The 25,955-nt window shown below is 39.0% G+C and overlaps 1 protein-coding gene across 1 annotated transcript in view; it reads left to right on the top strand.

The window, feature by feature from the left end:
- Nucleotides 1–25,955, top strand: part of gpc6a (glypican 6a) — a gene marked incomplete at both ends in the record, with an annotated part of 187,944 nt that overhangs the window by 147,423 nt on the left and 14,566 nt on the right. Inside the window, 2 exons of the mRNA XM_079997347.1 lie at nt 2,819–2,962; nt 3,844–3,873. Of these exons, the coding sequence (XP_079853473.1) occupies nt 2,819–2,962; nt 3,844–3,873 (174 nt within the window). The remainder of the gene's footprint in view (nt 1–2,818; nt 2,963–3,843; nt 3,874–25,955) is intronic.

The raw sequence follows: 25,955 nt of genomic DNA, 5'->3' as shown, positions 1-25,955 counted from the left end.
TCCCAACAATACTGTAGAGCGGCATATCAATACAGCACTCCCCTAGTGTTTTCATCTAATTTTTTTATATTGGACTCTTTATCTCAGAAAAGTAACAGTATTTGGGCTATAACAAGCTAAATTTCAAGTTCAATCTCATCCCTTTTTCAATCTTTTTATTGGATTTTTCAAAGAGTACAAATAGGTAATACAATGACACCTGTGCATTGCAATAGCAACAGAGTAAAGGTGCAAGACAAAAAGTGAGACACAAAGAAATATAGAACTACAGTTAGACGCGAAACAAAAGCCAAAAACACAATACAATGCGCGGGACAGAAAATAAAACAGATAAACACAATCAGAAAAACAACTAAAATACTCACTGTGCGATAATAGTTGTTGGCTAGTTTACTGTCTGCCATGTCTCGTTAATGATTCATCATTCAGGGATTAACGGGAGGTCAAACATTCTCATGAATTCAAAGAACAGGTCCATTATTTTGCCAAATTTCCTTAGGGAGCCCTTCATTATGCCCCCGATCTTTTCCAGTTGGGCAGGATTGAGGACTTCCCCTATACATAGGGTGGCACGGTTGGTGGAGGTACACCCAACAATGACGTCGTGGCACTGGGTTGAATCAATTTTATAATCACCTCCGACAGTGGTTGAAACATACTGTATCTACGCTTCTAACAAGGTTGTAATGCGGGACCAAAATATGTGTACATGGCTCTTCGGTGCTTGGTGACACCTGTCACATGTTGGCTTCATAGATTTTTAAAAGTTTAAGCTTTTGTTAAGCAGATGTGAAGTTCTTTTTTTTACTGTAGCAGTCCATCTTTTGGGCATTTATTTATGCATTTTATCAAGGGCGTCCCCCCAAAGTTCCTCAGGGGTCTCCTCGCCCAGTTCTGCTTCCCAACGTTGTTTTATGGAGTTAAGGGAAACTGGACATAAGTATGGGAGTGTAGGTATATGACATAATTCCTTTCAAAACAGGTGCTAGCTTGTGGAATGTGTCCAATGGTGTATGAATGGGTGGTGTCAATGACGTTTCAATTGGGAAATTGATAGAACTTGCAAATCTGTAGATATCTGATGTGCTCAGTGAGGGCAATTTTCTCTGGTAGTTCAATAGGTTGTCAACGTATGGGTCTTTGAATGTTTCTATGCCTGAGTTCATCCAAACAGGTAATGCACCATCTGCCAGTGATGGAGGAAAAACATGAGAAGCATGTGTGTTTGGAGACCAAAATAATGTCTCAACTGAATTGAATGTTGGCATTCTCAAGGATGTTTTGACATTTTTCGTGTAGTCAGAAGAAAGGTACTTGAAAGGTGAACGAGCTCATTCTGCAAAGACACTGTTCCACAGGTGGAATCGGATTCGATTGTCCCGTTCCAAAAATCATTGTGCATGCCACTCCCTCCTCCGATGTTTACTTTTTTAAATAATTAGGTGCGTGGATCATTTGCATGCACACAGGAACGTATTTTCAGCATGGTAGGCTGCACTGGAGAGGTGCATGCGCGCAACTGCTTACACGCACACACATACAGTAATGTTTCAGTCAAGACAAAACCCCCAAGCCCCAAAGAAAAAACATTCATTTGACAGTCATTAATCACATTTTTTCACATGTATCATCCATGATTTTTTCTTGGTGGGCAGTAAGCAGGGCTGCCAAGTTTCACCAAAAGTTTGGAGTGAGATATAGAGTATATGCATAGAATTTAAAAAAGAAAAGAAATTGTACTTATTTCGGGATTCTCAGCGTGAGAAATATGAGGTGTGCCATGTGAGCATGTGAACTGGTTGATATGTGTGAGTCTCATGGTCAAAGAGAGAGAATTGCCAGCTCTTGTGTGCAGCGTTACGCACAGTGCTGAGCAGACACACCTTCTTCTAGCCCTATACCCTTCCTCCAGAAACAAGCTTCATTTAAAAATCATTTGTTTTTGCTTTCGCAAAACCAACAGAAAACTGACATATGAATCAATCTAGTCAACCAACCCATAACTTACTGTTATATGGGAATTTAGGCAGGGGGATGCTTTACTGGTTGTTGCATTGCATCGCTGGTTGGGTGAATTTTTATGAAGCCTGTCGCTTTGTGGTGATGGATAGGAGGCAGGAAGGACGCTATGGGGATATTGATATTAAACAAATTTCAGTGATCACATGCAGCACCTTCGCGGCAGCAGAGAGTCAGACCACCTATCCAAAATAGGTGGAGGCTGGAGAGGAATCCACTCCACATATTTTGGATGTGACGCATTCTAACACATTCTACCCATAATTCTAAAACATTTATATTTTACAAATTGTCATTTTAATTTTTAAGGTTTAAGGTTTATTGCCAAGTAAAAGATGCAAGGGCTGCAGCCTTCCATCCCGGGTGACTAGTCTTTTGGCTGGTCATCAAATTGCGGTGTTACGCCTACATAGCTCGCTAGCTGAGCTACAGCTACCATGCTACCAAGATGGATTTCCTCCTACATAGTTGTATGGGGACTGAAAATATAATCCCTTTGTGTTCGAGGCTCAACATCAGCTCAAAATCCTTTCTCAATGCATCTTGGATGCATTTACACTTCATTGTCTTTTTATGTGTCCTAAGGATATCCAGTTGCAATCCAATCACCCAAGAAACATGTTAATGCCAAGTGTAAAGTTGGTCATAGAGGTATTTGTTATGTTTAAAATGTACTTCTATATGCCACTATTTGTGTAACAGATGTCACTTCACCTTGTCATTGTTTTCTCCTGGTAGTCCCGGTGCCTACTAACCCTCGCTGTGGTAACTTTTTCCCCCTTTCCCCATTCATCTGTAGGTCTTCCAGGGGTGCGGTCAGCCTAAGCCGTCAGGAATGGGCAGGTCTTCACGTGGCATCTCGGACAAGTTCAGCGCTCGCTTCCGTCCGTACACCCCGGAGGAGAGGCCAACAACAGCAGCCGGGACCAGCCTTGATAGACTGGTAAGACAGACCAGGCCAAGGCGTTGGGTAGAAGAGAGTAACGGGTAGTCGGAATTGTGTAGAAAAATAACCAAACTAGGCTAAAAATTAACATTCTTCCCACCAACTGAAAGCAAGCACTTAAATGAGCATTCCGTGTTTCAACATAATGACGGTTGAATCAAAGATAATGGTGGGATAGACGGCTGCATAAACGCCGCCAAATAAAAAGTTCATTAGAGTTAGCGCATGTCCCAGACAGGTGAATTCGACTTTGCAGATGCTTGGGGAGAATTTAATTTGTTAAGGTGATGCAGTTAGGTTTGAGGGAGGGGTGAGGATGATAGTGTACAAAGTGAAATGCCACACAATTTATATGTACTGTGTGGTAAAATATGCCTAGGTTAAAAGGAATTTAGACATAAAAAGTAGGGTCAAAGGGAAATCAAAAGTACCACTGGACTTCTGTTAACACTTTTGGATCTGTTATTTCCCCATAGAAAAAAAGCATAGAGACGGTTGGAAACTATGACTTGTAGTTTCCAACCAGATGTTTTTGAGGTACTTACTGTATTATATACAGTTATTGCGGGGAACAATACCCTGCTTATTCTTTGTTCGGAAACCTTCAGAACGTGTCCACTTGAATAATCCTCAGACATGAAATGCACGGATCTTCCACATTTTAAGACCTTTCATCAAATGTTTGAGACGATACACTTCAGGAATCGGAAAAGTCCGCACCATTTTCCTTCCATATTGCTTTTCTAACAAATACAGTTTACATTCCTTTCTCTCCAAAGATCTCCTTCTCTCTCTCTCTTTTTCTCTCTCTTCAACTGTCACCGTCTCTCCGATGTCCAATTATATGTTTTTCTTCTTTGTGTCTCTGCCGCTCCCAGAGGGTTGTCTGGAGGACAATGCAACACAGTGTAAGACTTCCACACCTTCTCTAAGTTAACCCAGTCATCTGTCTTGTGGTGTTTTAATCAATGGCTCCCATATAACCTCATTCCTTTTACATATTGATATTGATTGCTTACATTGTGGTCTGCACGCCTTCATATCAGCTACTGTACATGCATTGTACGTCGTGTGGCATTCATTACTGTTTTTTTCATTCATGAAATTCTCTGCCTGCATTTTATCCCCTCGTCTTAAATTACTACACGGGCGTTTTGATTAACAAAAGTTGAAGGTGACTATTGTGTACCCGGAACCATCCTTTATAGATACAGCTTTGCCTCAGTAGATGAACTATAGAATATAATTTACTACTTTGCATTACATTGTCATTCTTACTGCTCTGTGGGTATATTTTCTATTTTTATATGTTGGTATTTAAGCTCCTCTTGATTAGGACTTAAGCACTTTATTCTTGACCCTTAAATGATAAATTGGCAAACTACAACTGTTATGTATTTTACAGGTATTGCAACTAACTTTATATCTGTGCTTGAAGCCAACACCAAAAGGGTTTTGCTGTACAATGTAAACGTTGCATTTGGGTATACTTGCAGAAATCTATTGAAATTAGCTATTTGTCATAGATAATAACAACGATATTTACACTATTTACATATTTTGCACTGGTATTGGAATAGTTGCCTTGGAATAGTCTTGAGTCCAAATGAGACCATTGCAAAGCCATGGTCAAAGTCTGGAACATTCAAGCTCAGGACTTCAAGAGAGTATTCTTTGTCATGCAATTGTAATTTTATTCAGAAACGAGGTTGTTGAAATGAATGCCTTTGTGAAAATGTATATCATGTAGCTGCAAGCTGTGCAATTTCTCTTGTACTGTAGTATCTATCCCTGGCTCCCTCTCTCTCCTCTATGTTCCTCTTGTCTCTCCTCCACCAAGTCTAACCCTGTAGTACGCAATTTAAGCATCTAGCAACATATAGAACAAACCAGCTAACTAATATGCATGGATAATTAAGTTTGTCTGCTAATTGGGTCTATTTATTGGAACGTTGTCATATTTTCAATGTTCTTTGAGTTTGGAGGCATTTGATGTCAATCATGTTGGCTATTTACCTGGAGATAAAATTGGTCTGATGCAAGGACAATAAACAGCATCTATAAAGCCCCAATCTCTTAATCTCTTAAATCTGCCTAAACCTGTGTTTGATTTGCAAGCTTTAGTTTCTTTTAGAAAAAATTACTGTAAATACCTCATCTTCCAAAATTTTGGAAATTCGCTGGTCAGATGACCTGATCTGTGATCGGTTAACATCGTCTGTCCTGTATCCCAAAGGGATAAACTGATTGAGTTCCGAAATTTACTTCAGAATAATAACTTTTTAGCTAAATGTAACTTTTGAATTGACTTCTGGAATGTTTTATCCAAAATTTCTACTGTACTTAGACTATATACAGTAGATGCATCATATTAAAATCATATTAATAAAGATTTTGTATTCTCTGGCTCTTCCGCTTCTGTATGAATCCTGTGTTGACGCCACGAGAATGGGATTTTTTTATAAGCTTTGCTGGATTTATATCCGCAGAGGCACTGCCACGTATCAAAGGCATTCTATGTGACAAAATTAGGACAAGTATCTGTCAAAGGAAGTGTTCCTCCTACAAATGTACAAATCACTTGCCATTCTCTATTTTTTATGTGCATTTGTAAGTAGTTTATGATTTTTCTATATGGGGGGGCAGTAGCTCAGGAGGTAGAGCAGGTTGCCTGGTGATTGGGAGGCTGCCGGTTCAGTCCCTGGGTTCTCCTTGGAGCGTGTCCTTGAGCAAGACCACTAACTGCTCTCCTCGAGCAGGTGTGCACCTTGCTTGGCTGCTGCTGGCATCGATGTATGAATGTGTGGGTGAATGTGAGGCAGGCACTGTGAAGCACTTTGAGTCATAGAAGAGCCTAGAAAAGCGCTATATAAATGCACACCATTTACTTTACAGCAGACTTCTCTATTGAAATATTTGAAGGAGGTCAGTTTTCCTTCCTCTTTAGCAATAGATAAGTTTGATTATTTTTTTGTTGATTTGTACAACTGGTTGTCCTAGTCTTATATCACTCAATCAATACAGTATTTAAAAAATATTCAGATTCAGCCTTAAATATTTTTGCATTTTTGGTAGCTTGAATAATCTGCATATTACAGGGTTGTGTCGATGTTGAGAATATACAGTACATTTATTCTTAGTTTTTTTGTAGATTAGTAGTAAGTTACTTGATAGTGTAATTACTTTAGTATAATTACTTTTAATTATGTTTGGATTACATTGTAACATCACATAATAACATATTTCAATAATATTTCAATTGTGAACACAGACAATTTGGCAAGATATAACATTTCTGCTGAATGCCAGTAGGAACTATACCCAATGATTTGTAGCTGATCTGGTAGATATAAGGTTAAATGGTTACATTTAGGTATTCGATTAGAGTGTTAAGCTCACTGACTCAGAACGGATATGAACCCAAAAGCACAACACAAAAACAATCAGGTAAGAAGTCAAAGTCCACAAGGTTTATTCCAAAAAACAGGCAGGAGTCAAAACCAGGAGATCAATCAGAGAAGGCAATGGATGGAAGGTACAGGAAGCAGGTAGTAGTGAGGGAAAGCTCAGCGTAATGTAAGAGATATATTCTGGCAGAGAACAATGGGAAGTGGACTGGTTTTTATACTGAGGGACTAACAAGGGAATGAGCTGCAGGCAGAGCAACCAGGTGAAGGGAAGGGAGTGACAGCAAAGCAAAAGGGAGTAGGAGAAACTGAAATGACATGGAGGTTAGTGACATGGCATGAGGAAATGACCAGATGAAAATAAAACATGAAAACAAATATAAATCCTGGGCGATCAGGGAAGATTCATGACATAGAAATGGTTATGTTCAGGTATTTGGCCATGTCGTGTACATGGGTTTAGTATGCTTAAGGTCAGCGTGTTTCGAAAATGAAATACATCCAATGTGCAGAAATGTTTATGCCAAGTTAAGGAACATTGACTTAAGTGTAAGGGGTAGGGTTAGTTGATGACCGATAGCTGATACCGAGTTGAGTATTAACTGTGGACTGTCTTTTGACTAAGTACTGTTAAGTGTTACCTGAAATCCTTTTCAAAATAATGAAGGCTATACCAAAAGATAGATCAAATTATAGCGCCGATGATTTTGCAGTGATCTACTGCACTTTATCCTAATAATGAAGGCACATTTCAGGTGCAACAAAACCCACTAGCTTTCTGAAAGAGCTTGTTTTCCTGGGAAGAGGAAGTTCATTTGGTCACATCATTGACCGATATGGCCAGACACTTAAGTCAACGAGGCCACGGCAGAACTCTCTAGACGGGATCATTTTGAGATGTAAAATAAACTCCATTCCTTTGATTGGTATTCCCGTGCATCGTATTTTTCCGTGCTCACACTTTAGTCTCCTCCGAATAATAGCTTTTGTAACGGGAACACTCTCATACGTATGTACCCCATTCTCTTTGTTAAATATGGTTTAAAAAAAAACCAACAATTTTCTCATCCCGTCTCTGGGAGCGGTGGACTACGTGTGCATTCTAACTGGCCTGAGAGCTGTTATAATGGTTTTTACACTAACAATGGGAGTCCAAACTCTATCTTGGTGACCATGTGATGGTCAGAGCCATCAGAATGTGCATTATTTGTTCAATTTGTCTGACATTCTTAGAGAGCTCACTCAGGAGTTGTTTGACTTTCAACCGGCTGTGTATCTCCTTACTTCTTTGCACTTTTTTCCCTCTCTGTCTGTGTTCTTTTTTGTTTTTTTACTACCAGCAAATAATTCCCCTTAGGGTTTAAATAGCCCGACCTGTTGTCCTCGTGACATATCATAAAATACAGTTTACCACAATCATGGCTTTCTCGAGGTCTGTGTGTTTTCTAAGCATTGACAACTGCTTGCAAAAAGGAAATATCACCTTTTAACTTGAAATTATTGTAATTTAATGCAATTTATCAGTAGAATTAGGTCACTACTGTAAAAAGTCTTGAATTTCCTGCCCGTGTATTGGTTAGAATACAAACCAGTTGAAGCTTAAAACAAAATAAGTTATTTTACTTTAGGGAAAAACAGCTATTTATTTTGGGGTTTCTATTAAAGATATTGTTTCTGTTGGGAATGCTTGTATTCCATTCCTTTGCATCGTCTTGGATTGGACTCAATGTGATACATTGATGTCATTTGCTTTTGGGGTTTTGTTTGTTTGTGTTGGTTGTGGTTAATCTTTTATTCGTATCCAAAACCATTTGGGGAAGAATTCCAAATCATCCTGCATGCCCGCCTTGTGTGCAGCTGTCTGTATGGACTGAATGGCTGTCTGCATGACGACATTAAATTCAGACTCTCCCACTCAAACCAAGAAGAATGCACTGAAAATAAAGCCAAAGAGCTAAAAAATAATACATATGGGCGACAAAAACAAAACAGTGCAGAATAATGAACTGGAAAAAAGCCAAAAAGTAGAAAAATTTTACATTTAGACAAAAACAATGGGGTGTGACAATGTTACTTGAATAAGGTGGAGAGTATTGCTTATTTAGCTCTAAAGTCGAAGCGTTTTACGCACAATTCCGCACCGAATACTCTAAATGTGTTTTCAAGGTAGATATCTACTGTTTCTTTCATGTGGGATTGCCAAGGATGTGCTGTATACGGTATTCTGTATGCAGTGGTCTTTTGTCAATCCCGGGTGCATTGTAAGTGTATTTTCCAGGAAAAGCTCAGAAAAAATAACTCTTAATACAATGACATAGTTAAATCGTAATTGATAAAAATTAGATATTTGGTTCCAAAATATGGGAACCATTCATAGCTGAGACACCTTGATTTTTATTAAATCACTCTTCATTCTACACAGCAAAAATTGGAGTGTTGAAATCTTCCGAGTTGATTTCCACTCCCAGAGTGTAATTCATTTGAACACATTTGGATTTTAATGGTGTTATTTGACAGTCAGTGAATTACATTCAGCCCAACTGCACAGAGATGTAATTAAGCTCCGTCCACACATTTTACCTCCCGGGTTGAAGACAAGGATACAAGTCCGAGCTATTTTCCTCCTCTCATGCAGTTCTGCACGGTAAGTGAAATTAAATCAACCTTACTGAAACCATTCTAAATTGATGCTGTGAGCTGCAGTATGAACAATGAAACATCTACAGAGATTATGCTTTACAAAGATGTGTTTGTTGCCAGGACTGAAAATGTGTCCAGGTGATTAGCTAGCTAGCAGTCTATGGTGGTGTTAGTTATTAAAACTGCCTCCAACTTTACAATTAACATGCAAGCTCAAAGCCAAAGCTTTGTGTTTTTTTAGTGTATAAAATCTTGTTTGAGGCTGGAGCTGACAGACACATGTTTTTTATTTTGTCTTTATTTGCCTTCAGTTTGTGCAGTTGCGGTGATCAAAGCGGCTGTAAAGAATGTGTCCCGACGCACAGACACGCGTGTTCCACGTGTCTAGTGGTCTAGACACGTGCACGCAGCATCACTTCCGACAAAAATTGTTTTCTGAGTTCCAATGAATGCAGCATCCGTTGCTGCTGTCCCCTGATCCGATACAAACTTGCGGGGCTTTCCACCTGAACCAGAGAGACATGTCCGCGTCTTCTAACGTAATACCAGGGAACAAGTCCACTAGTTAATCCATCACGGATGGCCACGTTCTCTCAGATGGATAAAAGAAAATTAAAAATAAAAATCGCCAAATACACTTTGGCAGCTGTTAATATACCTGGGCCCAAGTGAAGTCTGTGGGTGGGAAACACTCTGGTTTCATTACATGTCTTAAGCAGCCGCTTTCATAAATGCTGGTAAATTGCAAAACATCTTCATTTCTGCAAATGTGTGCCCCATAGAGTGTAAAGCATAAAAAAAAACACCAAAACTGTCAATTAAAAAAAAAAAAAAAAGCTGAATCTTTCCTCAATCATCAACTTTCAAATTTGGAGGTTTGCGAGTGGAAAAATGCTCTGGGTCTCTTAAATGATTATACAGTGGTGAATGAATGTATTCGACGTGAACAGCAGACCTGCCAACGTGCACGCATTTTGTGTTCCAACTACACAATTCTCAGTCAGAATATGCGGCACAAAATGCCATCTGAAACTACGCAAACAGCAGAATAAATTATATGAGATGCATCAGCCAGATCAGAAGATCAGAAGATCAGTGTCAGATATATTTTCAGATTCTGTGCCGGTCAAATTTACTGATACTGCGCTCAGGTACTGTACTGGTAAAAAAAAAAAATCATTTTTTGTTATGATTGCAATTTATTTGCAAAGTACCATATAAATAAAATATAAATGTATATTTGTGTCTTAAAAGTGAAAAGTGAAGACTTAAATTTGAAGTTTGAACTGGACATTTCCATGTTAGTTATATGTTGTGTCCAGTTACAGGTTGAATTATACTGAAACTTGGTGACAGTCTCATTCTATTTTATTGGAACTCAGGGACCGTTTCATGTTCTATTATTGTTCAATAGTGACCAATAAACAATATAAAACACAGTGTCAAAATCAGCAATCTCACTATTGTGGTAACTGAAAATTGCAGTGGTAGTTCATATGTGCAGCTGTCCTACCACACGAGCGTGATCAGATCACAGGATGTATTTGTCATTGACATACAACAGACCGGGAATCGGTATTTGCAGGTCAGACTTTAAAAAAAATCAGGAATCTGAATTGGCCAAGAAAATTGAAATCGGTGCATCTCTAGTTGGTAAACATGTTCGGTAACTTTAAGAGATGATGCATTTCCAGGAGTGTATCCTAATGAGATGAGTTTGTATACAGTATGTAGTTAGTCGTAGTAGTTGCATACGATGTGATTAGCCTTGTTTAGAGACGGCTACGGTGTGAATAACTGATGGAGTCATTAAGCTGCAGTAACGCTAACGCCACAGAGACTCTCTGTTACACTATTGTGCTACTCAACATATTTTCCCAAGGGTGTCAGGTCTGAAACAGTCATTCACTCTGAGGCAAGAAACAGTGCTGACTTCATAAGCACATTCAGTTTTATCTTACTATCTTTTCCAGTCATCGAGAGATTTTGCCACCTGATGCAAAAGTTATATACAAGGATGCAACAGCGACAGAAGTTGATGCAGAAATATTCAGCGACCTCGTTGGACAAAGCAATGTGATGCTGACAAATGGTTTCTCAAATCTCGGTGAGATATACTCTAAAGGAAATCAAATAATTGACATTGTTTATATTCCTTTACAATTTTCAGATTGCTCCTTGTCTTCTGCTTCTGAAAGGTCTGACTCAGTCTATCAACTGTTATTGTAGATGAGATCCCTAGCAAGAGACAAAGAATTGAGGATACACGTTATGCAGTGACTGCTCACCAGGTCATAACACATACATACACACAAACATAAATAACACAGCTTGATTCTCATGACTTTCTTAACACTTTGACATTTTTTCACTCGCCTCTAGAAAAGCTGTTTATTGTCTTGTTTTGCATTCTCATGTTTTTGTTTTTATTAGGTAGTGAGGAAGTACAGGAGTACAAACAACACAAATCCTAATACAGTAGATGCCACAAGAAGACAAATGGCTAATATACTGGTTGCATACCCATGATTGATAATCATGGGTATGTGTGTGTCATATTATCTTTATTCGCGCCAAATAACTGCATCAATTTAGATTACAAATTGAATATTTCCTCTCAGGCACCTCCCCGCTAAAGTCATCAGAGAAGAGCATGCTCTTGGGGTAGTGATGCTTTTCCCTTCGCCCAACGATCCATTTTCCAAGAAAGGCTGTGTAATAGTCATTATTATTGTTTGCATGACACTTTCATGTCATACTTGCATGTTGTGACATGAAGCTGTGTGCATGACATTGGCATTTTAATTCTCTGAGATTTCTAATGAGCCAAATATGGCAACGCATTTTTATTTATTTTTTCATTTCGGGAACACTTCTATGATTGTGCAAGCAGCACAGGATCTTTTCTTGGCGCCTGAAAACAGTCCAAAGGAAGATTTGTCGAGGATCTGCACTGCCGCCATATAGCTCTATTGACTTTTCTCCAGGGGGCCCAAATTTCAAAAGGACTTGTTGAAAGGCAGCTTGATGGGGATGCTTGCCAAGAGGCCATGTCTTTGCTCAACCATACAACAGACAATTCCCTGCTTTTCCAGAAGATGAGAGAGACCTTTCAGCATCAGAAGCTTGTTATTGACCCAGGAAGAAGGATTGCTATCCTTCCCAAGGTTCCTGGATACAAAAGGATTGGTAAGTTTGGAATGAGATGTTTAAAATGGCTTGAAATTTGCAAGTATTTCCTGTAGTAGTAGTTTAATATCTTCCTTCTTCAAGGTGAATCAAGACTTCACTCTCCTATTTGATGACGAGACATCCTCCAGGCTGCTTCAGAAAAGGGAACGAGCCGAATGTCATAAAAGAAGCAAAGCGGCTCACTTCAACACCAGAGTTGCATCGCTTGGTGCAGTCAGAAGAAAGTCCCCCGAGAAGTGATCTTGATGAGGCAACAAGTGTGTTTGTATTTGTTTTTCTTGTTTTAAAGCATTTGCTAAAATTGCAGTTAGAGTTGCTTCATTCATTATTTTTATGACTGATTAAAATTAGGAATGAGAGCACCTGTGAGGTTGTTTTTTACTATATTTAATATTTGTTCTGTGTATCTCTGAAAGGTCTGATCTGATCTGATCTGATCTGATCTGATCTTTGGGATCAATATGAACAATTGATGGTTGACTGTTTAAAACTATCTCATACTGCCTCCCTGTTCTGATTCAAACTTGAAAAGTATTACATTTTAAAGCGTTTTCAGTTAATTCTTGTGACTCTTTTTTCCTCAGCCTACGACCAATAAATGGCCTCTCTGTTGTTGCTGATACATCTCCTTCCACCACCACCACCACCAGACCACTACACGTCTCCAAAAAATGAGTGCATGTGATGCAGTTGAGTAGTCTTTCATAAGGTAATTACATTATTGAGGCAATTATAATAATTTGTCACATGTCACCCTCTTAGCCACATGTGTAAATCCGGGTTGTTGAAAAGTGGATGAAATTGAAATTAAGTCTTCATAGGCATTCCCATCTTGCACTAGCCGGTGAAAAGATGTTTGAATATTCACTTCTACAACATAGTTTTCTCTGTGACAGCACATTATTGTTGTTGTTGTTGTTGTTGTTGTTGTTGTTGTTGTTGTGTGTAATGTCCAGTTTCCTTATCCCAACCCTAGTCATGCTGCAGTTTGGAGGAACATCTCCTCGACCAGCAGGGTCGGCAGCCGTACCTCCTCGCTGTTGGCCATCAGAAAAGCAATATTGACAGCGTGTACATTATCGTGGATAAGCATCTCATCCCGCCCGTGCCAGGCAAACTGCTCCCTCAGGGGCATCGGATGAACTTTCCAAAACACATTTTGTGTTTAATTTGTGTTATGATGTTGCATTTGTGTATTGTGTCAGACACTTTCCCAGCTTATTTCACATTTAAGAGTTGAACATGGTTCGTATCCTGGACCCAAGTTCATATAGTTTTGTTCTCAGCAAGGGTGTAGGCATCAGTTTCTAATATATGCAGGTTTTTCGGAAGTACCTTAATAGTGGTCATAGCAATGTTCAGCAAATTGCTCCAACTTCAACTGTTGTGCGTTCCTCTAGTGAGGAAAATTGCAACTTCATCTCAGAGACATGCTTTGGAGGACCAATTTAATCACCAAAATCAATGTAGCTCCCCAGTGTTTCTTCTGAGAGCAATGATTCAGGACTTACTAAAGATCCAACCAAAGAAATGTGTGCATCCATTGTGGCCAAATTATAGGGGAATGGGATTTCCAGCGGTTTGGTCTCCTCAATTGTGGAAATTTGGAGGAACTAACAATTGAGCTTCACTGACAAGCAAAGCATACCGTTATTTCTGCTTTACCTATAACTGACCCCAACATTATATGTGATAAGTGCATTTTTTCAAATATTTGAGAATCCATTCACACTTCCTAATACAGAATGGAAACAAAATGAATGCTTCAAGCTAAAATGGGTATTTGTCGAGCCAGTAGAAATAACATGGAAGTAAAATCGGAGTGAGATATGACAACAGGCAAAAACAGAGATCCAGTTCTTATAATGAAGTACCTGTCAAAGATACTTTTATATGTTGTATTTGCCGATTTTAGAAATATTGAAGTTCATTTGCAGAAGTGCAGACATTTGTGTTTTCCTAAAGAAAGAGTGTAAAGCCTGACACTTATACTGACCTTTTGATGGAAGTTATTTTGAAACCCACCCTTTGTTTAAAGCAAAGACATGCATTACAAATTCAAGTATACTATGATGATTTTGAAACAGCCAATCCCCTTGGCTTCAAACGTGGCATTCACAAAATTGGCTGTCTTTATTTTGTTGGAAGAAATTTGCCCCCAAAATGTAATTTGGTTTTCAAGACCATTCATTTGGTATCACGTTTTTCACGCACAAGATTGGCACAAGTATTGTTTTGATGTTATACAAGAACCATTGATAAATTATATGAAAAAAAACTGGATAGCCATGGGCTAAGTCTTCCATTTTCTGATGAGCAGGTATATGGTACAATCTTGTTTTTAATAAGTCATTCAGTAGCTGTCATTTCTGTCGCCTTTGTTTGATTGAGAAGAATGATTGTGTGAGAATGATGAGGATGATCCTCAGGTGATCCTTCGTGGAAAAGATATGTTTGAAATCCATTGCCAATCTCTCCAGGAAAACCCACAATTTAAGTCGCTTTATGGTTTGCATTTTTTTTCACACTTAATTCATTGAAATATATTTGAATGAATAATTTCCATGTTTGTAATAACTATTCATTTGATTCTGTGTAATGCATGATCTTCCTGAGGTTGTGGTTCAGTACAAGATCCAATTGCTTTTTGAATCTCACACAACACTTAATGTCAGAACAGGACTTGCTTTCCAGGATTTATGGTTTTGATTATGGATTTTTAGAACGGAAAAGCCATCCAACAAAGAATATTTTGGAGAACGCTGACAATGGCATTGGTTTGAATTCTATTCAGACATTGTGTCTGTGTAAAAGATATCCCACTGTTGTTTGGTGACTATTCCTTCAGGGAACAAAAACTATTTAAGTACTAGCATCATTTTGTGACCCGTTACCCATCTTCTATAAGGAAAATTGCCCCCTTATCCTAATATACAGTATAATATGGGGCCAATTTTCCTTATGAATTTCCTTATAAACTTTGGAGGTGATTATCTCAGAATCCCAGTTTGCCACACCCTTGTCATTAACAAGTCATAGCTTTAAAAATATTTGCTTGATTTGCACAAGTGACACCTTGTTTGGAAGCTCTGACTGTAAATTACGGTTGGTATGCGGTTGGTCACATAATATGTGGCATATGAGGTTTGAAGCCAAGCACAAGATTTTTAAAGATCATTGATACATTTTTCTAAATAACCAAATCCCTTGCTTATAATCATTTAATGGCCATTGTGTATCACTGGGAAACCTTCACCCTCAAACAAAATGAGTATGGGCCAATCAAATATTTTTCCCTCAAAGATGAGAATGTAATGAACAGTGAAATGATTGAAATTATCTTGTCAAAAGATGTTCTCATCTAGTTGGGTTAAAGTTGAGGGTGTAGTATAAAGCTGGACTTGTTATTCGCAGTGCAATGGAATAAGGTATGCCAGTCTTTTGTTAAATAAGTGATCAACTTTTGATTGGAGATCCCATTTTTTATTGAAAAACAAGCTATTCAAAGAGTATTTTGATGACCATCATCATGCCTGCAGAGTATTTCGAAGTGAGAAAAGGGTCATAATAAAAATGTCTGAGCTTAAATTTCATAATTTTTTCATAAATTTCATTTTCAAAGCTCATACAATGTTTCAGATAAAAGTTTGTATCTTTATCCACAATGTTTTAATTAATGTGTATGAATGATTGTAAGGGAGAAAATGCAAAAATAAATGTTATCTTTGAAAATTATTTGTTTATTTGAATTAATTCTTGTAATTAATTTGAACATATTTTCAATGTAGATAGCTTGACACTTAAGGTAGTGAAACTAGCACTACCAATATTTAAAAAAATGTAACTCGTAGCAGTATTACTGTATTACTGTACTGAAGGAACTCTGGTGTTAAATGTTTACTAAACATTTTTGAAAGTGTTAATTTAACTCTGGAGAGTGTGGAGCTACATAAACACTCAAAAGTGTTGAAATCAACTTTATGGGAGTTAATTCAACACTGGACTTTTGCTGTGTACCGTGTTGCTGCACGTTTCCCTTTCTTGCGGTTTGTGATGCTGCAGCTCGACTGGTAAGCCACTTTGTACTGAAGTGGTTACAGTGAGTTAGCCCACTCAGTAAGTCATATTCAGATATCTCGAATGAAAAAAAATCGAATCCTTTGTTACTATCACGATGCTGTCCTTGCCAGTGTGAAACAGCTCACCGTTTGCCGTCTGGTTTGCTGTGACCTTTTCGACGTGCAGCCGATAACTGTGCTGTAAGCGTGATACCTTTACTTCTTTGCCTAGTTCCAACTATTGATGAAAAACTGCTCCCACACAAAGTGTGCCATGGTGCAGTCTTAGCACTGAACAGCCTTGTTTTTTTTTTCCGTGAAATGCTAATGTTCTTCATTTTTCCCTCAATGCCAATGCTATGCCAAAGTGTATGTACGTCTGTCAGGTGATACACCAGAGGAATATGTGCACTGAGAAATGGTGGGGGAAACAAAACATTTACATTAGTACATACATTAGTATATTATTATTTGTTATATGTTGATTTAATATTATACAGAGGACACAGAAAAACTAAACAATTCTCAGATTTTATCATTTAAGCTTTTTTTCTATACACAGGCCACACCCAGGTTGATGACATTAGGTGTAAATTAAACTTGTTCAGATAGGTACTTAAAAAAATCTCAGATCATATTACAGTTCTGACTTTGTTGTTCTTTCTTGCCAGTAGTCAAAAATAACTTCTCTAAAAAGGACAACTTAAAGGACGACTAATTGTATGCATGCGTGAGAGAGTGCAAGAGAGGGTGGCTGAAATTAACTTTCAGTTGCCTTTTTGTTGTCAGAGATACATATTGGAAATGTGATATATTTAAAAAAAAATCATGTTCAAGTGCCGTGGTGAGCGATTGACTGCAGAGGCAGGTGTTCACGCATTGATATTGTTATTGTATTTGTGGGATTGTGGCTCATAGGTTGAGCTTTCCTATTTTGGCGTGATCAGAGGTGGTACTTGGTTCAAAGGGTTTGAGAACCACTGTCCGAGACAGGTTGGCTGTAATGGTCTTCCAACACCTTCTATCAGGTTTACCACCCGTGGTTCTGAAAGCCGCATTTTATATTCCCCTTTGAATTTCAAACCTTCAATAGACCTTTTATTTGTCTCCTACTGTAGCTGGAGCAATGGAACTCATGATGTTAGCAATCATAGTCACTTTTCACATATTATTTTGATATTTGAAAAACACTTTGCACCCTGTGGCAGTATGGGTCTTTGGATCTTACAAGCCGCTTCTTTCTATGATCACATCGATCGGATCAATCGCTGGGTTGGACATCATGGTGGCACAGTGGGGAGCGCTGTCGCTTGGAACCTGGGTTTGATTTGATCCTGTCTCCGTGAAGTATGAATGCTCTTGTGTGAGTTTTCCGCTTTCCTTCCATCTATACAGGACGCATGTGGCGTCGCATTCAGTGTCTCTGAAGTAAGCGGAGGAAGACTCTGGACTCTGTGTTGTCCCGAAATGGGAATGAGCTGGTAGAGAAGGGATTGATGGATGGATAGATTTATTGACTTGTCATATCTTAATGTTGTTATACAACTAACTATGGAGGACCTAATTACTCAAAATGAAACTTTTTGAATTGTGCCCTATCATTATGAAAGTGCTTACTCATTTGGACAAATGGCTTTTAGAAAAGTGTCATGGGGAAATAAAGCCTATAATTATCAAAGTTGGCCTTTATGAGACTGATTATGAAATAAATATGAATTAGATGCAGCAGTATTATTGTGAAAATGTAATTATGAAAACTTTATAATAATGACAATATTCCGTGTTTTCATGGAATATTTCAAAATAAAAGTTTCATTATTTTATTTTTAGTCATTTGGTTCCTACAGTACATTACTCACATTACTGCTGATTGTCCTTTGTGTCTGACTCTCCCTTGTGTCTAACTAATGATCTTGCTAGGCCTGAGAAACTCTCTATTGTCAGGTGAGGTTCTGTCAGACTACACTGCCAAACTACAGCTGGCAGTGTGGTCACCTTCAGGTGGCCTTTAGTGACTGCACAGCTTAGAGGATGAAACCCCAAAGAACTTGTGTAAGTGGGAAGGCGGAATCCATAACCAGTAAATCTCTGCAATCGCATCAATGGACAAAATAACAAGACCGACGCCCTTGGTCGTTTGATTAAGGAAAGCCGGTTCACCAGTGGTTAACATAATAAAAGGAATTGTGGTTTTACACTGCCCTCCTGGTATATGTGGAGTACTTTCTAATTTCATTTCTTCGGACTGGAAACTCGTTTTCCATTGGAATTGAGGTTTGTTCCTTCAATTTGTGTTTCGAGGACTTAAATAAACATTATGAATTATTAGCAAATGGAGGCTCATGATGCTCACAAAGGTCATCTTTAAGGGAAAGACCATTCAACTTGCCTCTTGTAAATTTGCTCTCTGATAAAATACATAGTTCCATGTGGCTTTTGCTGAGAGACCCAAGATACTTGCGACCCTGTAGCATTTCTAGAAATAAACATACAAGACACCCAACCTTTAATTCCGAGAGAGCTAAATAGATAGATAGTGATCTCGGAGCCATTTCTTAAAATTGAATCAACAGGATAACCTCATCTTAGCTTTAACTTTTTTTTTATGTTCTGTATGAACATACAAACATGCGAACTGTAACTATGTTATTAGTATGTAATTATTAATAAATTACTTTGGAGATCAGCTATACTATCTGATATGCCTAACTAGAAACATCAAGCAACACCTCTTGATACAGGATAAAGTAAGAGCCTCATGTATACAAATCAGTTCAAAAATCAAGTTTTTCCTCCACCAGAAACAAACATATGACTATCACACATCATTTACTTATGATCCCTAAACGTGAAATCTATACACTGCATTTTCTCAACATTGCCTATTTTTTATCCGTTGTCTGTTTGTGCATGAACTGTCTTTACTGACTTTATTTGACTACATAATATATATATATACATATATACATATATACATGTATATATATATATATATATATATATATATATATATATATATATATATAAAATTATAATTATAAGGACTATTGAACTAGTTGATGCCATTAATTATTTAAACTCTGTCTAGAGCCATCTGAATATCCAACACTATTTACTTATAGAGTGATTAATGATGCTTTAATCAATACATGTTAAACTGAGCTCGGACACAAATATCTGGACCTCCTTTAACACACGTGTTGAATAATGACCAATAGACCAAAGCTTCTGTTTACAATTTTTTTCAAGTTCTTTATATTTTGAAAATTCTACTAATGTGAACATTTGAAATTAAAAAAATGCTTAGATTTTGTTTCACCAACAAACCCTGTAATCGCCACTGTGCTAGACCTCTCACTGTAATTCACTAAACAGCAAACACTTTAGCCAAAAACTATATCAATATCTCAAAACTGTTTTTTGGCTTGGGGGCAGATAAAGTAGTATTCAAATTGAAAGAGAATGGTAGTTAATGAATAATTTGTTCTTGCCAATAGTAGAATGTTAAAATGCATTGATTATCCACGTGGTTGAGCATGGGTGGAAGCCGTACTGTAACTTTTTTTTTGTTTTATCTTTTCTCTTTTTAGCTTATCTCAAACCTTGAACTTAAAGTGGAATGTGGGCGTCATGATTTGAACATGGTTGCAAGTTCAGCCATGAAACTCACGCTTGGTAGCGTTACCATATACCGTTTGTACAACAAAATTAAAAGTGTATGACACAACACTACAGCGGCGGAAGGCAGTGGCGGAAGGCAGTGGCGGCGGAAGGCAGTGGCGGAAGGCAGTGGCGGCGGAAGGCAGTGGCGGAAGGCAGTGGCGGAAGGCAGTGGCGGCGGAAGGCAGTGGCGGAAGGCAGTGGCGGAAGGCAGTGGCGGCAGCCAGCGGCGACGGGCGGCAGCAGCAGACGCTGTCATTGGGCATTGGGAAGCAGAGATGTTCCTCTGGTTCGGAGACTGGCTCTGGGCGTTGCTGGAGTGGCTCAGAGTCCAGGAGCTCGGAGCCAGGGAGCGATCCCCTTACTCAAAACATTTCATGGTCCCCCATGTGGGAAAAAAGTCATTAACTTTCGTTCCAGTGTGATTGGGAACAAAACAGTAGAGGAGACAGCAACTTAACAAATAACGGCATAAAACTGTAAAACTTGGAAAAATTATTTTGAGCCGTTCAGAAGAATGTGATCGTTCATGAACGACCCAACACTACAGTAGAAGCAGCATGGAGTATCCCCACACTCACAACTCATCTTGGTCCCCAATGCGGAAAAAAAGTCTGATTTTGACTTCTGATTTTGATTTTCCTGTCTAATAACGAACCAACGTCCGGAACTTCAACGTGAGTCGCATCTCGCCGGTAAAGGGCCAAAAATTTGCGGGGTGACCCGGGTGTCCTGTTCACAGCAGAGCCGATCGGAGGTAGAGCCAATAAATAACTGTCTATTGCGGGGTATTTGTCCTGGCACTGAAACCCAGGAGTTACCTTTTCCACTGATGACACATGCCAGATATTAGCGGGTGTTACAGGGTTTTTTGTGCAATTCGAAAGGGGTATAAGAGTAAGTGGTCTGTGTGTGAAGCCTTCCTCTTCAAATGCTAATCTCACCCTGGGGACAGGACACATAGCTATCATATAAAATTCCCATCTGTGCTTAGATTACGCTTTATCAATGTGCTACACGCTAAAACACCTCAGTATCCCCCTAAACAATTTATTGACTTGAGTCTATAAAACCATGGAGCGTCAAAAGAAATCCGGAACTGTATTTACTTTTACTTTGCATATTTCACAAAGGCTAAGGAATTCAAGGGATACAATTACAATCTAAAGGTAAAGTTCCGTGTCTGTTTCAGCATACCATGAATTAAAGAAAGGGCAAAGAATGAAGCTTTTCATTCACTGGAGATGTCATGGCGCCTTGGGACCTCATATAGTCAGTCATCATGCTTTTCCACGTGCATTATAAATGACTCGCAGATGCGGAGTTCCTAAGCACTGCCATGCTTTCGTAGAATCTTTGCTTTGCCATTTCTGGGTGTTTCTGGGAGAATCTCGGAAGACTGCAGTAAGCCGCGCTATTGTTTCTGTGCACTCTCGGATGTAGTTGACCTTTTCCAGACTGGCTTACGCTAAAAATTTGGAGGTGGAAGGGAAACAAAATGGAAATTCAGTTTTGCTATTTTTTGTTTTTACTTTTCTTTAGTTCTCAAGTGGAAGCAGTACAGGGGGTGGACAAAATACCAAGCAAACATCACTGGAAACAGGGGTTTTACTTTGAAGTAACTAAACATCAATTAGAAATGTAAAAGCAGTTTGTGTCAGCTATAAAATAAGTCTCTATCAATTAGTGTTTTGAAATGTGAGTCTTCAGAGCCTTATGAGAAGAAACTCTTGAATCATTCAAGAGTCAAGAGTTCCGCACTAACATGACAGCATTCCAGAAAAATTAGAATGCAGACGGATCGTGAGGTGTACATCATCGGTTTCATTGGACTGTGTTCTTGTTCTTTAAAAGTAAAACATTCTAACCTACATAGACATATCCACACAGTGCACATGAGGGTTATAGGGCTAAGTCATTCGTTTTCAGCTAATGATTCCTACTGCTGTGCTTTTGTTCTGAAACCATGTCGCCTACCGGAGAGTGTGGTTGCGCTGACCTCATATGGCTAATGTCTGACACCACGACAATGCTGTTAGCCAGGTCACATTAAATCAAAGTAACTCTTATCAGATGTTCTCTCCTACACTCTGGCTTTCCACGTCAAAGCAAATTGTTCACTCTTTTTAACAGTGGACAAAGCCTACTGCGCTATTCATTTCGTAAAAAATAAATTAGAATGGTTCCAGTCTTAAATTATTTTTGGGTAATGACTAAATGACTAAGAAGAATTGAGGATCTTGAGGCTAGACTGGTCGGGAGCCGCTGAGTTGAGTGGTTGTCAAAGTGGAGCAGGTTATGAACTGCATATGAATGGTTTGGCTAAATTAAGGTTTGGTTTGGTGCACAGGAGGCCATGGATGACCACTTACATACAGATACAGCGTATTATTTGGGGCACAGTTGGCTGGTTGCACAGGCTCTTACCTGAATAAATAATTGTAGTCAGAGCAGGCATTGTTGTAAAATGCTGAGGTCAACCACTTCACCTGTATCTCCATGGTGAGAGGCAGCTACTAAAAATTCTGTCAAGCACACGCAACTGGGAATTCCCAGGCTTAAAGGCCACCTACAGTATTTTTTTACATTTCTGATGTATTTTCCGTTGGGTTTTTTGTTGGCACTCCAAGCTGCAATTCTTTGGCTCTCCACTATTGGCACTAGCTATCAGGGTTATGGTTTATTGTACGATACATTTAATAGACAATTTAGGTATCATGGAAGAGTTGTGGTGGTGCTTATCTGATTGATGTACATCAAGGCAAAAAAATGCTGCTGCTGAGAGGTGGCCATTTTATTTGCCTCTTTGACTAATTTAGTAAATTTAGCTCAGGCTATTCAAGCTGTGATTTGTGCAAGGTATTTTATACCAAGAACTCTGTGACATGATCTATATATGGAAATCATTTTACACGTTGTCCTATTGTTGTTTGTGCCATCCTCGCCGTGGGGAAGTTTAACGGTACTTCCCTATACGCCAGTGAGTCGTCCACTTTAGTCTCCACTTTCATTTTCTTTGCCTCAAAAAGATCTATATTAGGAGAGGAAAGCTCTCCATCAAAGAATTTGCAGTCTTCTTTGCAGCTTCCGTCTTGAAGGGGACCCAAGAGACAGGCGGACAACAAGTTGTCAGGTGTTCCCTGATAAGACTGCAATCAATTTCAGAATCAGAATCAGCTTTATTCACCAAGTATGTACACATACAAACAAGGAATTTGGCTCCGGATTTTCCTTTCTCTCAATGTACAAACATGGACCAGACATACAGCTGAAACAAAGACAACAACCTAAAACATAAACATTTAACTACTACATACATCTGTATATAGTAGTTAAATGTTAATGTTTTAACTGTTTAGATGTATATAAAAGTATATATATAAAAATAAAAACAACAGCAATGAAATTGTAGCAGGAAAGCAATAGTGCAATGGTGCAGAGTGCAAAGATGCTGGAATAAATATGGAATAATTAACAGGTTGCTTTCTATACATGAGGTAGTTGGATTTGACATCTTCTCCTCTCGGCCGCTCCCGGGGGTCGCCACAGCGAGTCATAAGCCTCCATAGGTGGATTTGACATAAAATGCATATATACAATGTAAGGTATATACACACCGTGTTTTGGTTTATATTGACAATGACAACACGTTAAAAACTGTTTATCCTCCCATATATGTAATTTGAATTTGTATGTACAGTGAGTGTTCAGTGTTACCGTTTTTTGCACAGGGATTATCTCTGACGCTGTGTGACTGATTTAAGTGTTTGTCAGAGTGACAGCCTGTGAGAAGAAGCTGTTCTTGTGTCTGCTTGTTTCGGCGTACTGTGTTCTGTAGAGCCTACCAAAGGGGAGGAGTTGGAACAGGTTGCGTCCAGGGTGTGATTGGTCTGCAGTGACCCAGTTTCATAAGAAGATTCTAAAAGACAAGCGAGCAAGTTTATCACAACACCAACAATGATAACTGCAGATTCTCAACGTCACTGTCGATAATGTAGTGCAATGCACAAGGAGGGAATGGAAAGTATTTTCAAAGAATAGGGTCAGGAGAAATAGTAATAACGTAGGGTAGGGGGGAGGTCCCCCTCCACCCCTGCGTATCAAATGGGAAGATTGCACCGTGCGTTATTCGAATGGGATTCAAAAGTAAATCGGTCGCCTCGTGGTGAATTTCAGGGCATGGTTCCATTCCAGTGTGGTGCCGTTCCTTATTTAAATACCGCCCGGTCTTAATCATCCTCCAGTCTGCGCTGTTGAAGATAGCATTCCTGGAACTGCGCTGACGACCGATATTAAAATGGAACGCCTCCTTTCATGTTTACTGCTGTGACTCATCTCGGAGGGGGTGGTGGGTAGCTGTTTCAAGCCAGTTGTGTTTGTGATTTTTCCTGTAACCTATCATGCCTTTTTAAAAGCAAATCCTGACCTGACTCACTTTTTTCCTTTTAATTCAGTTGTGATTGTCTTTGCGGTATCCTCGCGGTTTGTTTTCCGTTTTCAAATTCCGTTTTCAATTTTGTCGGCGAAGGCCAACAAAATGAAACGTGAACATTAGGGCTGGCTATTGTTTGAAAATTTACGATACCAGTACTGTGAAAGTGATACCGATACCAATAGAGTACTTCATTCGATACCTTTTATTTCTTCTGTACCCATCGTGTGAATGGAAGCATTCAGTTGCGTATAATGCCACCACTTATAATGCCACCACTCCTCCCCATCCAAATTATTTTTACATTAATACATTTTGAAAGTGTTCAAATCATTGAAATATTTATTAAATAACTGTATCAAATTGTACAATTAAGTATTTGGACAGTGTAATTTTAGACAAATAACCAGTACAAGGGTAATTTTTCCAGCGAGGAAAACCTCTTTCATTGCTCATAATGGATGCCTGACTGTTGTTTTAAGACAGACAGACAAATTGTGAACCTATCCTTTAACAGAGTGTTGTAGCTGCTGCTGTGGTAGTGAGCCGATCACACGTTGCATTCAAATTTAATTGAAGAACACTTGCGGTGATTGGCTGTGAGCAAAGCCATACAAATAGTCGTTTTCTTTCTAGATCTGGGTTCAAAAAGGATCGAATGCAGGTATCGTTTGACTTGAGAAGTTTCCATACTACTTGGTATTGAGTTATTTCAGTCGATACCTTGAAGGTATTGAATACCAATACCCAGCCCTAGTGTACATACCAATATCAATCGCAGTGTTTGATCCCTGCTCTGTTGACTCCACTCTGCTCCCACTGTGGCCGCACGTGTCAAAGTGACACGCGGCACGTTTAAAAGGAGAGGGCGCTGCTTTGAAATTCATCAGAGAATTTAGCTAGCTAGTATAAAGGAGTGATTACAAAATAACAGCGTCTTTATGTAATATGAAAAGCTTAAACAAAAGACCCAAGCGGAGTTGTAATGAGGAAGCAAGCGTTAAAGAGGAAAAAAGGGAAGTCCCACAGCAATGGACTTGTCTCTATGTCTAACAGCATTAGGTCACCTCAAAGGCTCAGGCTGCAGCAGCGCGAGGTTTGGTCTCTGAAGTCGAGTCCACTGCCGCTCTTTGAAGTGTGAGCGGGCCAAAATAGCGTGGGCAGGCCCTCTAATTAGGATCATCGGTCGCACATTAACATGCAGGGCTGGAGGGATCCCTGCGCTCCCAGATACATCAACAGCTGCTTGACATCACTTCCAGGAGTCAGCCCGACGCACAAAGCGGAACGGGAGCAGAATAAAAGGTCCTGTTTGAATAGTTTTTGGTCACGACGCATTTCCGACTAACACGCACGTCTGCTGTCAATACAGCTATGCCCGATCTATGCCCACACGGGCATAACCAACAATTCATAAATAAATTATTTTGTAAAAATTGTATGTATTTTAGAAAAATTCTATTTAGTAAACTCCAACCAGTTGCGCTGTACCATTTCAGTAATCATCTAAAAGCGAGTCAATTTGCAGCTTCTGACGTTGTGGTGCATTCAAAAACCTCAGAATTTTGAGTAACATACTGTGTCTCTGACAGACATAACTG

Source organism: Zeus faber, assembly GCF_960531495.2.
Source record: "Zeus faber genome assembly, chromosome: 3".
In the NCBI taxonomy this organism is placed as follows: Eukaryota; Metazoa; Chordata; class Actinopteri; order Zeiformes; family Zeidae; genus Zeus; species Zeus faber.
Note: the sequence above shows the minus strand (reverse complement) of the source record. Positions and strands in the feature narration are given on the sequence as shown.